General features: G+C 43.0%; 1 protein-coding gene across 1 annotated transcript in view; it reads right to left on the bottom strand.

The window, feature by feature from the left end:
• kirrel3l (kirre like nephrin family adhesion molecule 3, like) overlaps positions 1 to 13,355 on the bottom strand; it is a 37,318-nt gene extending 23,963 nt beyond the window's left edge. Inside the window, exon 1 of the mRNA XM_079480865.1 lies at positions 12,810 to 13,355. Within this exon, the coding sequence (XP_079336991.1) occupies positions 12,810 to 12,849 (40 nt within the window). The 5' untranslated portion in view covers positions 12,850 to 13,355. The remainder of the gene's footprint in view (positions 1 to 12,809) is intronic.
• Between the last annotated feature and the right edge of the window lie 1,719 nt (positions 13,356 to 15,074).

Here is a 15,074-nt window from a genome sequence, read left to right as displayed (position 1 = left end):
AGATCACACAAACAAAGCTCTATTATCAGGTAAGACTCTGTTTCTAGGCTACTTCAGAGTCAAAACAAGAGAGCTATGAGATTATAATCCATTACCCACAGACACGGTGCTCAACCAGCGACCAATCTGAAAACTTTCGGTATAAAATTGGATTTAAGCAGGGCTCGGGGTAGTCTAACATCCTCAAAAGTAGTTTTCACAAATAGTCAAAATGCAAAGCAAGAATATATGGTACAAAATTAGATTAATAGTATTATATTCATCAAACCTGTATACACCTTACTACCACACAATGTGGTATGACACCGTCTGACATGACGTAATCTTATTTAGAAATATCATATGCATGAATTGTTTTAATTTAATCCATTTTCTATTTATTTTGAGCCATTTTCTATTTAAAAGCGTCTCCAGTGCACAATGGTGTACAGACGCTGAATGAAATTACTTTAGATAATAAATGTACGAAGCACATTCATTAACAATGAAACTGCCAAAAAAAGAATCCTTTTGTGACATCTAACACCAGCGGCATTCCGGTGGATAAAGGGAACATAAGGTGTCAGTATTGATCTTTGGGTAAAACGTCTAGATAATCTGGTGATTGCTTGTCTACACTATTGATGTTTTCATAGAAAATGGGTTTGATTCTTTGAAAGCAAAGATCAATCTCTATGGATTCTGATTTTTGATTACAACACAACAGAACCATTTGGCTTGTTCAGTGCGAGTGAGTGAGAGAGAGAGAGAGAGAGGACGCCACCACAACACACAGAAGGATAAAGATGAAAAACATAAATCTGCCTGTATGTATGAATAAAACGACTGATCGTCTGCTCAATATATAATCTGACAGACATAACATCATATTTTATGAAAAATCTTTCTCTTCATCTTTTTTATAAATAGATTCCTTCTCACGTTTTCGTTGGGCAATCTGTTCCACTTCCCCTCGTCCACTCTCCACTCACATCCCTCCATCCAGAGAAGGGTCTTAAAACCACTCAATCTCTCTTCTTCAGGGAGGCTTGCTTTAAATCTTAATTAAAACCAACTCCAAAAGCCCATCTCCTCCCAGGGGCAGCCTTGGAAATCAGTTTAGAACAATCAAGCTTACGGATTAGGTGTGAGGGAAATGAGGAAAGAAAAGAAAAGATAAAAAGAACCCCCCAAACACACTCGCTCAGGGCAGAGGGTCCAGTCTTAACCTTTTGACCCATGCTTTCTTGCAAGATTAAGTTGCTAGTGACACGTCTGGAGAAGGTAAACAAGAGTTGGAAACAATGGCCGCCAGGAGGAAAACTTATTGGGTTTTAATTAGTTGCCAGGAGAGCATATTAACACAGTTTTTAAGAGAACTGTGGGACGGACTACAAAAAAATAAATAGTCCTGTTTTCCAGAAATCATTTTTTTAAACATTATTAAAATAAGACATATTTTTGAAATGCAAAATAGCATATGATAAAAAACAGAAGGGCATATTTTTTTCTGCCCTGCTTTTAGAATATACCTCACAACATGTTTTATGTTTTCTTTGAGAGTTCATCTTTTTCTTTTTACTGGAAAACAAGCCAAGAAAAATAAAGGTTTGAGGTTTACAAACCTCTGCACCTTTACAATTCATTATTTTTGTACCCAGCCCGTCTTTTGTGCCTAATCCTTTTCCTAACCCTTTTCTTCCGACGAAAAACCCTCATTCTTGCTCGCTCGTTCACATGAAGCCAGCGAGAACAACAAACAAAGTCTTTCCTCTCTGTTGCTCCGAGAACTATTCGTCACCTGCCTTGTTCCACCCCGATCCGAGGTTATCGCTCTTGGGCTCCCTCTCTCTCTTAACAAGGTGAAACGAGACTCGGTCCCCTGAGGAAGCAGTGCCAGTGATAAGGTTAAAATGGGCCGAAAAAATGGAGGCGATTATTTGATATTGGACAGATTGAATTATCTAGATTGAGAGCGCAAGCGAGGAGGGGATGCAGGTTTGGCTTGGAGAGTTAAAAGAAAGATAGCGCGAACGAGAAAGGGAAAGAAAGGAAGAGGGCCGGAAAGAATCATTTTTCTCCGGCATTGCCATTTGTGCCAATGAGTAGAAGGAAGCAGAGCACCGGCCTGATATTAATGACCACTCAACTCCCAGCCAAAGGAGTTTTTACCTCTAAAGGGCTAGAAAGTGAACTGCACAGAGCGAGTTGTTAATTTGCCTGAGATCGAGCCAGCCATCGCTAGATGTGCGAACATCAAGGGGACCGATCCCTGTACGTTCACCGGACCTGTTATCTTTTCCTTTGTCAGAGCTACAAGCACTAATTATATCGCAAAATAATGAACGTCTACGGAAGGTTGCGCTCTCTCATGATCATGGCCAGCACAGGCCATCATCACCTCAGTAGGCACCAAGAGAGAGCTGTTAATTGGTGTGAAAACACACACACACCGACAGGCATTATGGGTATTTGATGGAGCTGGCACTTGTTAACAAGATACACCGAATCACAGGGAGAAAAAGAGCGAAAATGATATATCTATGTTACATCGCAACAAAACAATCGTAGCAATAAAGCGCTGTCAAATTGAAAATTTGAAAAAGAGAGCTCGAATAAAACTGGATTTTCTTTAAGAGAGCGGAGATCTTGCTACGCAATAATATTTCTGAGGAACAGCGCTAATTAATCCGTCCCACTTCAAACTCTACAGTACAAAAGTGATTTATAAAACTCCGTGAGGGTGACACGTTCCCAGTCCACAAAAACAGCGCTGGCGTTTTTTACACCTCCACATGAAGATACACCAATACACCTAGATAAAAGAAAACAACACACAAATTTTCCTTCCTCAGTGCTTTGTTTTTACACTTAAGTAAGCCCATTGATAGAATTAGCAAAACAAAGGCTAGCACCAAGCTGCCACCTGATGTGGGGACAAAAGGCTCGACATACCAGAGCCTTTCAAAGCTCACGCTCACGATTCACAAGACTTTCACGGTGAGTTTGGACCACAGATTTCTCAGACGCTGGATAAATGAGAAAAAGACGGTTACAGGGTTAAATCGCTACCATGGATGATCGCTGAACCGCCCTGTGGCTCTGCTGAAAGGGGGTTCGGGTTGGCCCATTTTCAATCCATTACCGATCAGCCCCCTTAAGTAGCTTGTGATTGAGGGGGTCATTAGAAGGCTATCCATCACCTCTTTTAAACCAGCTCAGTAAAAAAGTGAAGACGTCTGACACACCCCTTCACTAGCATCCACACACTTTGTAAACTCCCACGCATTCCTCTGCTTGCCTCGTATCTAAACATGCTCTCAACGGCGTGGTTCCGGCAAAACCGACCAAAACATTGAATTTGGAAGCACGATGTCAGTATCACATGACAAACTTTCACATCCGTGACCTGTTTTTCAAAGGGCTTGGTAATTCATCACTGACGTTCCTCGCGGCGAGAAGCGTTTCTCAGTGAAAGCTGAACCCTCTGTGTCTCTCTTTGCCTGCTGTTTTTAGTGTGAAGCGGGAGAACCGCAGGTCCAGCAGAAACATTTTTCTCAATCTTTCACCTGCTCTGAGGTGGCCATGTTTGCGAGAAACCAAGCTGCCCTGCTGGGTACAAAGCCAGCCTGAAATCCGGGGATGAAACCCGCTGGGTCCCCTTATACTGAAGCATATTTTTCTCAGCATACTGGTGAGACATTTGTTGTCACACCTCGGGAACAAGCTCGATCCTCTCGAGAAGAAAGCAGAAACAAGTGGCTTGGGGTAAAGTACTTAGCAGTTTGTATTAGTATCAAAGCTTCCGCATTTTTTCTCTCTTTCCCTACCTACACATGAAGCAATGTAGAAACTTTGAGAGAATGAAGATGAGCTGGTTTAAAAGGTTTAAAAGTCTCATTGCCATTGTACTTTAGAGGGAAAGTTCGCCCAAAATGTAAATTCTGTCATCATTGACTCGCCATTTTGTGTCAAGTGGTATCCATCGACTTCTATTGTATGGACAAAAAAAGCTGTAAATGGGCACCACCTTTGTCTGGTTACCAACATTTTTCTAAATATCTTCTTTTGTGTTCTGCAGAAGAAAGAAAGTCATACAGGTTTGAAATGACAATAGGGTGAGTGAATGAAGACAGACATATCTCTTTAAGTACTACACATAGTGTTAAGCAAAAGATGCTTTCCCTTTTGATCTTTCTTTTGCTTTGTGACTTACTCCAGCGTTTACTGCAAGCCAAAATGGCCAGAGAATATCTGAAGTACAAGGCTGAGGTAGCGCTTTTTAGTGTATATTGTGTATGTGTGAAATTCTTTCTAAACTCCGCAGGGATCTGGAGAGCTCAGCCTTACCCAGACCTTAGGTAGTCACAGACCATTAGAGGTTTCGCTGTCTTTCTGCGGACAGGGTTCAGCCCTCTCATAGCAGACAGTCGAGCGGCTGGAATGCATCATTCAGAAAGGTCCAGGGGCAGTGGCTGACATTACCTCATCGTCTGAAAGAGCCTGTGTATCAAATTCAACCCATCAACACCCCCCTCCTCTCTCTGCCTTTCATCCACCCGACTCTTACCAACCAGAGCACCCAAAGCCTCTGCTCTGCTACAGCTTCATCATTGCCCCCAGGTGTCCAAACGTCCTATCTGGTGTCACATGTCAGAAAGTAACTTTTTCAACGGCAACGTCTTTGTTAGGCTTTTTCCTTCTTTTAAGCCGGGAGGACAGATGAAGAGGTTCCTTCATAAGGCTATCTATTACCTTCCGAGCCTAAGAAGTTGGAAGCTAATCTGTTTGACCCCCCCACTAATTCCTCTCTGCATTGGCACATCACTTTCAAGCTCATAAGATTTCCACACCCTGGCTAAATGCTTCACCTTTCCCTCTCTCGCTGTCTTCTACCCTTCAGGTTATTTGATCCCTCTTTCTATTTTCCAAAGGATTCTGCTCGTTTCTGATATTTCTAGATCACTCGATAAAATTACCATCTTTGGACACATGAGTGATGGCGAAAATCTCGCTCGACGCGCCCTGACTGACACCCCTCACTTGATAGCAAATTGACCAGCTTCTTCCTCGACCTCCCACTGTGGCATTCAATGCCAAGCTGTACTTTCCCAGCAATCACGAAAGTTCAGAAAAGACAAAGATATGTATGCTTTTCTCCATTTCTTGCCCAGCTGTATGAAAGCTTAACAGAGGTGCCTTTCTCTCTGATGTGGTTGAGAGCTTGTGCGAGGTCTTGTCTCCGGTGTGGAGTATTATGGTTAACGGTCCAGCTCACAATCATAATATTTGCGCTCACATTCCACTGGGGTTTCCAGAGAGGATGAACTATTTGTTTCAGGGATGTGAGACAGACAGACAGTGAGAAAGAGAGAGAGAGAGAGAGAGAGAGAGAGAGAGAGAAAGCTAACAAATAGCTGTTAATGAGGATCTTCTTGGCTTGATGGCAAAAGCTCAAGTAGATCTGTGCTCAACTGAGATCTGTGGTTTAATATGATGCTATCTCTTAATGGAATTAGGTCTAAGATCTGATTCTGGCACAGAAACCCAAGATCTGCTCACTAATGCAGGGAAGTCAATGACTCAATCCAGAAGTCTAAAATGGCTTGAAAAAATGAAACCAGCTAAAATACTCAATGCTACACAATGTAAAGATATTGCATATGTGCATTATATGACAGTATTAATTTCGGCTACAGTAAGTACAAATGCATATTTTACCTATCAGAGCATAATAAAAAAACATTCATTGAAGGGATAGTTCACACAAAAAACATTTGATCATTGTTTTCTTGTCATGTTAAGCCTGTATGAGTTTGTTTCTTCCGCAGAACACAAAAGAAGAAAGTAAGTTTCAAGAAAATTGACTTCTATTGTATGCACACGAAATGCAAGTGAGTGAATGGGTGCCAGTTAATAAAATTCTTCAAACAGGAAATGACAGGAAATGACAAGAGGGTGAGTAAATGATGACAGAATTTTCATTGTTGTCTGATTGGCATAAATAACAAAGATTCTGGACATCATTAGCTCTGCGTGACTATACAAGTTCACAAGTATACTATACACGTTTTTTAATAAAAATAAATGTTTTGGATCACACAATGTAATGTTTTATCCCTTGACCTAAAATGAGTTTGACACACCTGCACTAATGTCTGTGAAACACGTTTAACCGAACCTCAGGGGCAAGGTTCCTTGGGCGCGTACTGAAGCATCACACGTAACACTCAGACTGTGGCTTCCTCGAGAGCTTTTCTCCGTCTCTCCGCACACGATGTCTTCAGAGATTGAGCAATCGTTAATTAAGCAGTCAGACTTTGACTAATCACCCTACATAGGGCACGCAGCTTTAACCACGAGACTCTCATCTCAGCTGCCCTTCTGGTACACCCATGAACCGTGTGTGCGCGAGAGGGTTACAATCCATTATTGTTAGGCGTGCGTCCATCTGCATGTCCATGAATCCGTAACTGTAATAAACACATATCCCGAACAAATACGTAATACAGAAAATAATGACAAATCTCAGCCGTTAATTGGCTGTACAACATTTCCCCCCCTGACGGACTTGCAAAAATCTAATATTCAATAAATAAACAGACAGATAAAATGAATGAACGGTTTTCATAGCAGAATTGGATTTTCCCTGAGCACAAAACATCCTCTCGTACCAGGGCCATCTTTAAGACTGTGCTAAGGGATCTCAGCCCGAGAGGATAATACGAGGCCAGATATTGCTGCCACATGGAAGATAAATTTCAATTTACTGTTGCTTTCTGTGTCACAGCAGGAGATATGAAATTTTGTCTTGGAGGACCGGAGGTGATAGTAAAATAGAAACCGACGCGCAGTCGACCAAATCCCAGCTCGCTGTGCGCACGCCTCTGCGAGAACACTTCCCTGCTCGTGATTGTGCCAAATTGTGACACATTTTTCCAGTAACAAAGTGACACTTTTTCGCATTTCGGGAGCAAATGCAAGTAAAGTGCTTCTAAAAATAGGAAATTAGTGTTTGAAATTGTCTCTCTTTCCTTAGGCGCTATTTTAATGATTTTCTCCAAATGAACTTGGGCTGCGAACCTCACCCCTCTGCGATCAGGCACTAACATTAGCAGTAAACACCCGTTTCCACTCCATCCAAATAAAACACAGACAACGTGGACACATACTGTATCTCATCATCAGAATAAACACACGTCCCAACCCAACAACCAGGAACTGAAAAAAACCTCTTGACAGCGATACGCAGGGACACGGACGCAGAAGATAACATTCCGCTCTAGGAGTCGCTCTCGAACACTGTCCGTTTCAATGTAACTGAAGACCCCACATGACATCACTGGCCTCTTTTTCATTTCTTCCATCGCAGGAGGAAGTCAGGACAATTCTCCTTTTGTCCACTCGCTCGTCTTTCCGCCCAAGGAAAAGGAGGTGAGGATGTGGGTGGACGGCGAGAGGAGACAGGAAGGGGGTGATGGCAAAACAATGGAGATGGAGGAGATGGCCTGCTCCCAGAGCAAGGAAGAAGCGGCCACGTCTCCTCTGGGCTGTGCCATTAGCACTGTCAGCAGATAACAAAAGCCCACCCCGAAAGGGATGCCAAGTTCTTTATCAGGTTGCTTCTGCACGGTCAAGCTGATTACAGCCTTTCTCTCGAAAACCTCCTCATTTGCTCTCTCTGTTCCTCTCATTCTCCTCAATAGTGGACGGTGTGTGCCTGTATACAATAACGGGACAGTTCACTCGACAGTGACAATTCTGACACTGGTCAAAAAACCAATGCAAGTCGATGGGTTTATCTTCTTATATTCTGCAGATATCACACAGGTTTGAAATCACAAGAGGGTGAGTAAATGATAAGAGAATGATCATTTTTGGGTGAACTATCGCTCTAATAAGGGGGGTATGTGTTGTGGGGGGTTTCAGTAGAAGTGGGTGAGACCCCAGGGTCACTGTCTTGTGTCTGGGAAAGATAATTAGACAATACGGCTGTGTGCATGATTCTGAAAACAGAGAACGCTATTGTTTCAAGACCCCCCCACCACTTACCCCAACAGCTGTATGTGTCATTAGGAGCACGCTTCAAACGTTATGGCGGGGAAATGAGGGCACGGGAAAGAACGGCAAACTGAGAATTGCTGCCGCATGAGGTATAAAAAAATCTTTAACTTGCAGTTTATGTTTTAACCCTTTAAATTAAGAAATGGTGTCGAATAATCCGTTACTGGACTCCCTGTGTTTACGCCCAGATGTCATTCTTAGTCCCGGCAATGCCGCACGATTAAATGTTGTCTGGGGACAGAATTTCATGATTCGCTCTCTGCTGTAAACAAAACTGACCTTTATGTTGAATTTGTCTCTGACAAAACCTTTCCCTGTTACAAAAAAAGCCCAGAGCACTAAAACGCTTGCAGCCAGTCCATCTCGCCCCGGTCTGCAGAGTGCAAGCGAATCAAAGCAGGCCAAAACTCATCCATATCTATGCCATACGAGCATCTCCTAAATAATGCAGCAGTCTTCCCACACCAGACATATTCTGCTGCATCGGCGCTATTGTGAGTCGAGTGTGTCACACGCTCTTTCTCACTCACGCACACATCACAGAACCTGCTCGCCTTCCAACTTTTCCTCCCCTTTACTTATTTTCAATAAGGAAAGCTAAGAAAAGAGGAGAGGTGAGAGCACAAGGGAAGGAACAAGACAGATGTTGGTAATTCTCTGTATTATTACGCCTACTTTTTTATTCTATGCTTTTCTGCTGGATCATTACAGTAGTAGCTGCTAATCTTGCGTCATGTCTTCACAAAGCTTTATGTTACACAATTCTACATGCAGTACAAATATTAAGCCTCTTAACGACACGCACATGAACACAGTGTTGTATATGAGTCCCCATGAAGCATTTGAGTCCTCAGCTCATGCATAATACAGAAAGCTCCCAAAACAAACTCAAAGAACCACATGGCCAGAAATACCAGCACATAACCCCACTCAATCTCAGCGCCCAGCAGTCCTCACAACTAATGGGAGGCCTTGGGTACAGGTCGAGCTATCTGTCCCTCTAATGGAGCCGGATAAGACATCAAGATGCGATTGCAGATCCAAAAAGGCTTGTTCTTGTGTGTGTGTGGAGCTAACTTGCTGCCGAATCAGACATGGATTTAAAGGAAGAGTTCACCCTAAAATGTTGTCATCATTTGCGCACCCTCCAGTTGTAACCAACCTGTTTACATTTCTTTGTTGTGCTGGACACAATTTAAGACATTTGAATGAAAGTCATTTTGGGTCACCATTGACTCCCACAGTAGGACAAAAGACCAGCATGGTAGTCAATGGTGACCCAAAACAGATTAATTACAAACATCTATTAAAATATTTGTATTAGTGTTCAATAAAACAAAGAAATGTAAATAGGTCTGCCACAAGGTGATCAAACGATGAGAACATTTTCATTTTTAGGTGAACTATTCCACACAGAGCAGCTTTTACTAGGCAGGCACCATAACATGTCATTCAACTTTATTCCTAACCAAGCAAGTTATGAATGACTAGCCTTATTTTTCAGCAGCGATGGAAGCCATTCTTTATTTGTCAAGCAGCATTGAGACTGTAATTAAAACAAAAGAAAAACTGACATATATAAATTAATTCACTCCTTTCAACCACTCCATCAAAAGCCACTTTTATTTAGTCCACCATCTGCCAAACCGCACACAGACTTGTTGGATATCGCAGACAGCATATGTATCCAGATGAAGGCATCTTGGTAACACCTTTCATGTTTTAGACACATTACGTCTACTGAAGAAAAGTAGAGAAATTGAGAGCCTTATAAAATGGAAATACATAATAAAAGTCAAAAAATAAAAAATTAAAGAGCGATGGCAGTATTTATTTTACTCTTTACAAGGCGACAAGACCTCAGAGGAAGGAAGAAAGTCTTATGATCTTAACATATTTCCTTTGAACGCTGTCTTAAGGGACCCCCCAGGCCAAAGTTATGAAAAAAAGCCGGAGATGACAAGGAATACCGATGGCCCAGTGCAGCAGAATTCCGCAGGGAAACCGAGGGACATTCCGAGAAAGCAAATTACGCCCGGAAAACAAGCTGTGGTGCTTTAACACGGGCACGCACATAAATATCTGACACTAGGGTCTCTTCTCTTCAAGCCTGTCATGTCCTTCTCTTCAATCTCTGCTCTACTAGTTCCAAGCCTCCCTCCGATACTCCGAGTGTGTGTGCAAGTTAGAGAGCAAGACAGACAGACAGAGATGACAAACCAGAGGGAGACCAAGAGATAAAGGGAATGTGTGTTACATTCGGTGGTGTGTAAGCGAGCTTGTGTGTTTAAGTGAAGCAGGACAAGCTTTCTCTCTCTTTCACGACATCCACGGATGTGTGCTGCATGGATCTATCCTCGAGCTGTTATTCGGAGGGGAGCCGGTGAGTCAGATGTGAGCTGCTGGTGGTTGTACAGAGTGCGGTGTGCCGCTTGTATAGATGTCAGGTGAGACGAGTGGCTCAGGCTGTCCAGGAGCCTCGCTGCTCCTCCCAAAACAGCTGCCACCAGTCTGTCAGAGAAATGCTCTGCTACATCCTATTCTTCCCACCACTCCACCTCCTTCTGTCTTACACACCCACTTAATGATGAGAAAAACATCATGAGTTCAGCCAGGGTCAGACCGTCCCCGTAAATGAGTTAAGATCTCTATACACAAAGGTCAGTACACTCTTTTAAAAAGGGTGCCAAAGGGGGTTCTTGGCAACGATGACAGCAGTTCTCTTTTGGGTTTCCCTATTTTACACTTTGTGGAATCTACAGGTTCAGACAAAGAAAGATTTGAAGCACTTTGTTTTTAAGAGTGTACTTATTATGAAAGACAATCAAAGATTAAACAAAATTGTTAACAGTCTCTAAATCAAATTTTGAAATCAAAAGTTTCGAAAAATGCGTCTGCTTTTATGCAAAATATCATTATTCCAATATAAGAGCTAATTTGCGATGCGAACAAGCATTTCGTTAACATTTCCCTCTAATAAATACATTTTGTGACGTGCCAGGCATTTGGATAGAACATTTTAATGTAATTACCGCCTTCATCCGTGTCAATACGCCGGCCTCGTTTATCAAAGAGACAGACAGAGAGCGCAGCCTAACCGTCAATAAACATTTGTTTTTCATTCGTTTACCGGAGCGCCGACCGAAAGCGCTTTGCCTCGCTCGCGGTTACGCGGCGTTAATTGAGAGAAGAAACGCTTTCGGATCTGATGCGCCGGGGGAATTTGAAGCCTTTATCTCGAGCCGAATCAAAGCCTGCGTTAATAATACACCCGATGAATAAAATATTTGTTAAAATGCGTGGAAACAACAGATGCGTGGTAAAAAATAGGCCAGGCTCGAGGATGTTGTGCCGCTCCGCAAATGAATCAACCTGCGTAGTCCCTCGCAGCGCGTGGAATATGCAGAATACAGCGCCGCCTTCGGCGCTTAACGGACAGATCAGAAGTGATCGCAAGACAATTAGGAGTTTATAGAAAGAGTACCGAGACGGTGAACACAAAACACACGGCGGATCGTTGAAAGATATACGTTGCGCGTACGCAAATCAGCATTTGGCACGCTGCGGTGACATTCTTACAAGCGGGGTCCGTTTAAAGGGCTGCGCGGTGTCACTCTGCAGTGTTGACGGTCCCTATCTGAAACAAAGAGGCAGCGATAGCCAGCTTTTCACACTCATCTCGCGCGTAAGATGCCCGGGGGGCAACGCAAAAAAAGTGTAACATAATGAATAAATCAACACTGCGACGAGCATAATCTTTAAGATCGCGGGCTCCCCGAAGACTGCACCGAGAAGCGTCGCACCTCTGCCCGCGCGTAACGGCACCATTTATATTTATTTAAGGCTGTTCAATTATTCTGTTTGAGAGGGGAAGATGGTCTCTCTCTTCCTGGTGGCGTTGGCTCTGAAATGACTAAGAGGCAAGAGACTGTGATCCTCGCATCTCTTATGCAGCGGACCCCTGGCTTTTAACACACTTAATACACAAACCCAGACTGCGCGCACGTCGCTCATCGGAACCTCGGAAGAGTGTTAGAAGGAAAAACATTATCGTGGTCACACCTGGTTCTTTCTTCAACTTTTCGTGCCCTAAGTGACTCCCGTGAGCTCCAGGGGAGCTCTCCAGCTCACTAAAAGATGCAGCGTGTCTCGCAGACTCGCACCTTATGTGTTAGTCTAAAGTACAGTAATGCGTATCGCGAAGCATAAGAAACGCGCCCACTTGTTCTGTTTTATTTATGCTCTGTGATCGCTGTTGGTACCAAAAGTTTAACACATGCATCGCTCTCGTACACACGCATATGCAAAACACCCTGCATTTGGATGAGCAAGTTATCATCACGTGTAGCTATCAGTTACTGAGTTTTGGACAACCACACACAACAGCTATATAATGAGACTGAACAGAAATGCAGATATGGTTCAGTGCACACTATAAACTAAGCTTCGTTATGGCTGCGTAAAACCTTGTAAGTTTAATTCACAAAGGAGCCTTTTGGCATTTGGTGCAGTGCCACTCGTCCTTTTAAACACATCACAAAATAGTCTCTCTCGAACCTTACGTCTCACCAAATGCGATTTGGCACACTAAATAGAACTGCATTCGTTTCAACTTCTTTACCGAACAAGAGGTATCCGCTTCGGTTATCACATCTCTCCGCGTTATGATAGGTCGACGCAGCAACCGACCACTACACCGGCGGTGGATCTTATCATCACAATAGTTTTGGAAGCCACAAAACACTATATAAATACTCAAGACTTACGTGTTCCTAAAAGGCACAAAGCGATGTAAAACGCCAGCATCTTTTCTCGAGTCTTCAACACTTGTCACTATCAGCAGTCCAGGATAAAAGTGTGCACCCGAAAGCTTCCCAGCGCTCCGACTCGACTGGACGTGGGAGCTTCCGCCGGTCCTCGCCCACCTCTTGAATGAGTAAAAATGACACAAAAAACTCAGCTTTGAGAGCTGAAAGTCTGAATTGCCATCCGAATCAAATCAGAGCATAAACGCCGACCGTGCGCCTGTAGAGTTTGCAACTTTGTAGCGTTCACTGATCGCTTTTTATTCCCGTACGAGATTTGGCTCACGATAAACGGGACGCTTTGATGTCCAGGACTTGCATCAATCCGGAGTACATCCTCCACTGTGGTTGTCAGTAATATAAAACAGAGATAAACGTTCGCGCACGGTTCCCTCCTCAATGGCTTGTTGTGCAGCGGCGATGCGATGATGTGATCCGCACAGACTGTAGTAGCCAACTCACTGGATGTAGTCTCGCAGAATAAAACAGGAGGCGCTTTTTCGCCTTGGCCGGGAGGCACGAGTTTGAGAATGAAGTAATTCACAGTCCGTAGGGACATCTTTTGGCCTACGCCCCCGGGTCCTGCGATTGGTTAAGGGAATTAAACTATAGGGGGGTGACTAGCAGCTGGGTTGTTTGCCTTTAAACAACAGGGGTGCTTGGTTATGCGCGCCTTTGAATGATTAAACTGCTGGGGAAAGTAAACAGGTGTGTCCCGGAACAAATAGGATCCCTAAAATGGGCATGCAGGAATTTATAAAATGACTTTATTTTTGTTTGTAATTATTGTTTTCTATACATTTATCATTCATGTAAGATAATGGTTAAAATGAAACGAGAAAAACAATGCAGGCTATAAATAAAGTGCGATTCTGAGCTTCAACTCACCTAGGCTATAGTCGAACGCACAGCTCCCCAAAGTAACTAAACTTTGTAAACTTCTCTCAATTCATCTACAAGATGATTTGAAGTTAGCTCAGGACCGAATGAGTATTTTCTTTTTAAACGCTTAGAAAATGAAGGCAGCGCACAGGTTGCACGACGTCGTGTCGGTGGTTTCCAAACATACTACAAACATCTCACCTTTGTTTTTCGCACAAAAAGAAAACACGCTGGAGACGTCAAAGACAATTAGGCGAGAACCTTAACGAAGCGGATGGTTTTGGTTTGCACTGGTTTATGGCAGGTGAGGGGATCAAATGGGAGACTGGCGCTCGCAAACACATGCTGATGAGAGAAACAGCTTGCTGAAGGCGCATATGATGGGGTTGAAAGAGACGAGGCTGTGTGAGGGGGCAATAGATGATCTCCGAACAACAGGGGCTCACACCTGCTGCGAGCGCAGAGTAAACATCAACAACTACTGCGTGAAATCTTGACAGGGTGTGAGCGAGACGTGCAAATTAACAGCTAACTTTCCTTTCTTTTGTTGAACGCCGTCGTTGATGACGTTGCGTTAACTGCGATGTGAAATTGATCCGGCTTGACGTTGCGTTACATCGAGAGTGCTACAGGTAACCAAAGATGATTCATGGTACGTTGGCGGCAACTTTCGCGAGGTATTTCAGTCATTATAGACAGCATACTGCGTCCTAATGAACCCTTTACAATACACTGCTCAAAAAAATGAAGGGAACACCCAAATACACTGTATTAGAGCTCGATGAACGAAATATCCAGGTTAAAAGCTCTTCACTTGTATAGTGTTGTGAGAACAAAATGATGCGACAATGGTCAATGACAGCCACAATCATAAACTCAGTTAGTGCAGGAATTACAGTAAAATCACTGTAGAAAATGGAAATACTGGCAGATTTAACTCGTTTTAATTTCATCACAGTGACTCGTAATGTTAGACGGTAGTGTGCATGGCCCTATTTTACTATGAGGATGACGTTATAATGTCAGTGAAGTATCACTTTGCTGTATTAATAGATTAAATGTAGAACGTCACATGACCAAACCGGAAACAGGTCTCTTTCCAGCTGCATGTTGTAGAAAGTGTTAGGAGCATTATCAAATGACAGCGGAATCTATTGATGTTTGAGATCAGCTAAATGTAACTGTTTTCATTTACTGGCGATTTATTCTATTTTTATATTCAAATGTCACCAAAAAGAAGAAAAAAAACATATTTCTTTAAGGCTTTTTTAGTAAAAAGTAATGAGTTGTGGGTACATCTTATATTTGGTTACTATTACGCAATCGCAAAAGTTGGTAAGCACT

The sequence above is a fragment of the Barbatula barbatula genome, assembly GCF_947034865.1.
Source record: "Barbatula barbatula genome assembly, chromosome: 19".
Lineage (NCBI taxonomy): Eukaryota > Metazoa > Chordata > Actinopteri > Cypriniformes > Nemacheilidae > Barbatula > Barbatula barbatula.
The sequence above is the reverse complement of the archived record's forward strand: the minus strand, read 5'-3'. Positions and strand labels throughout refer to the sequence as shown.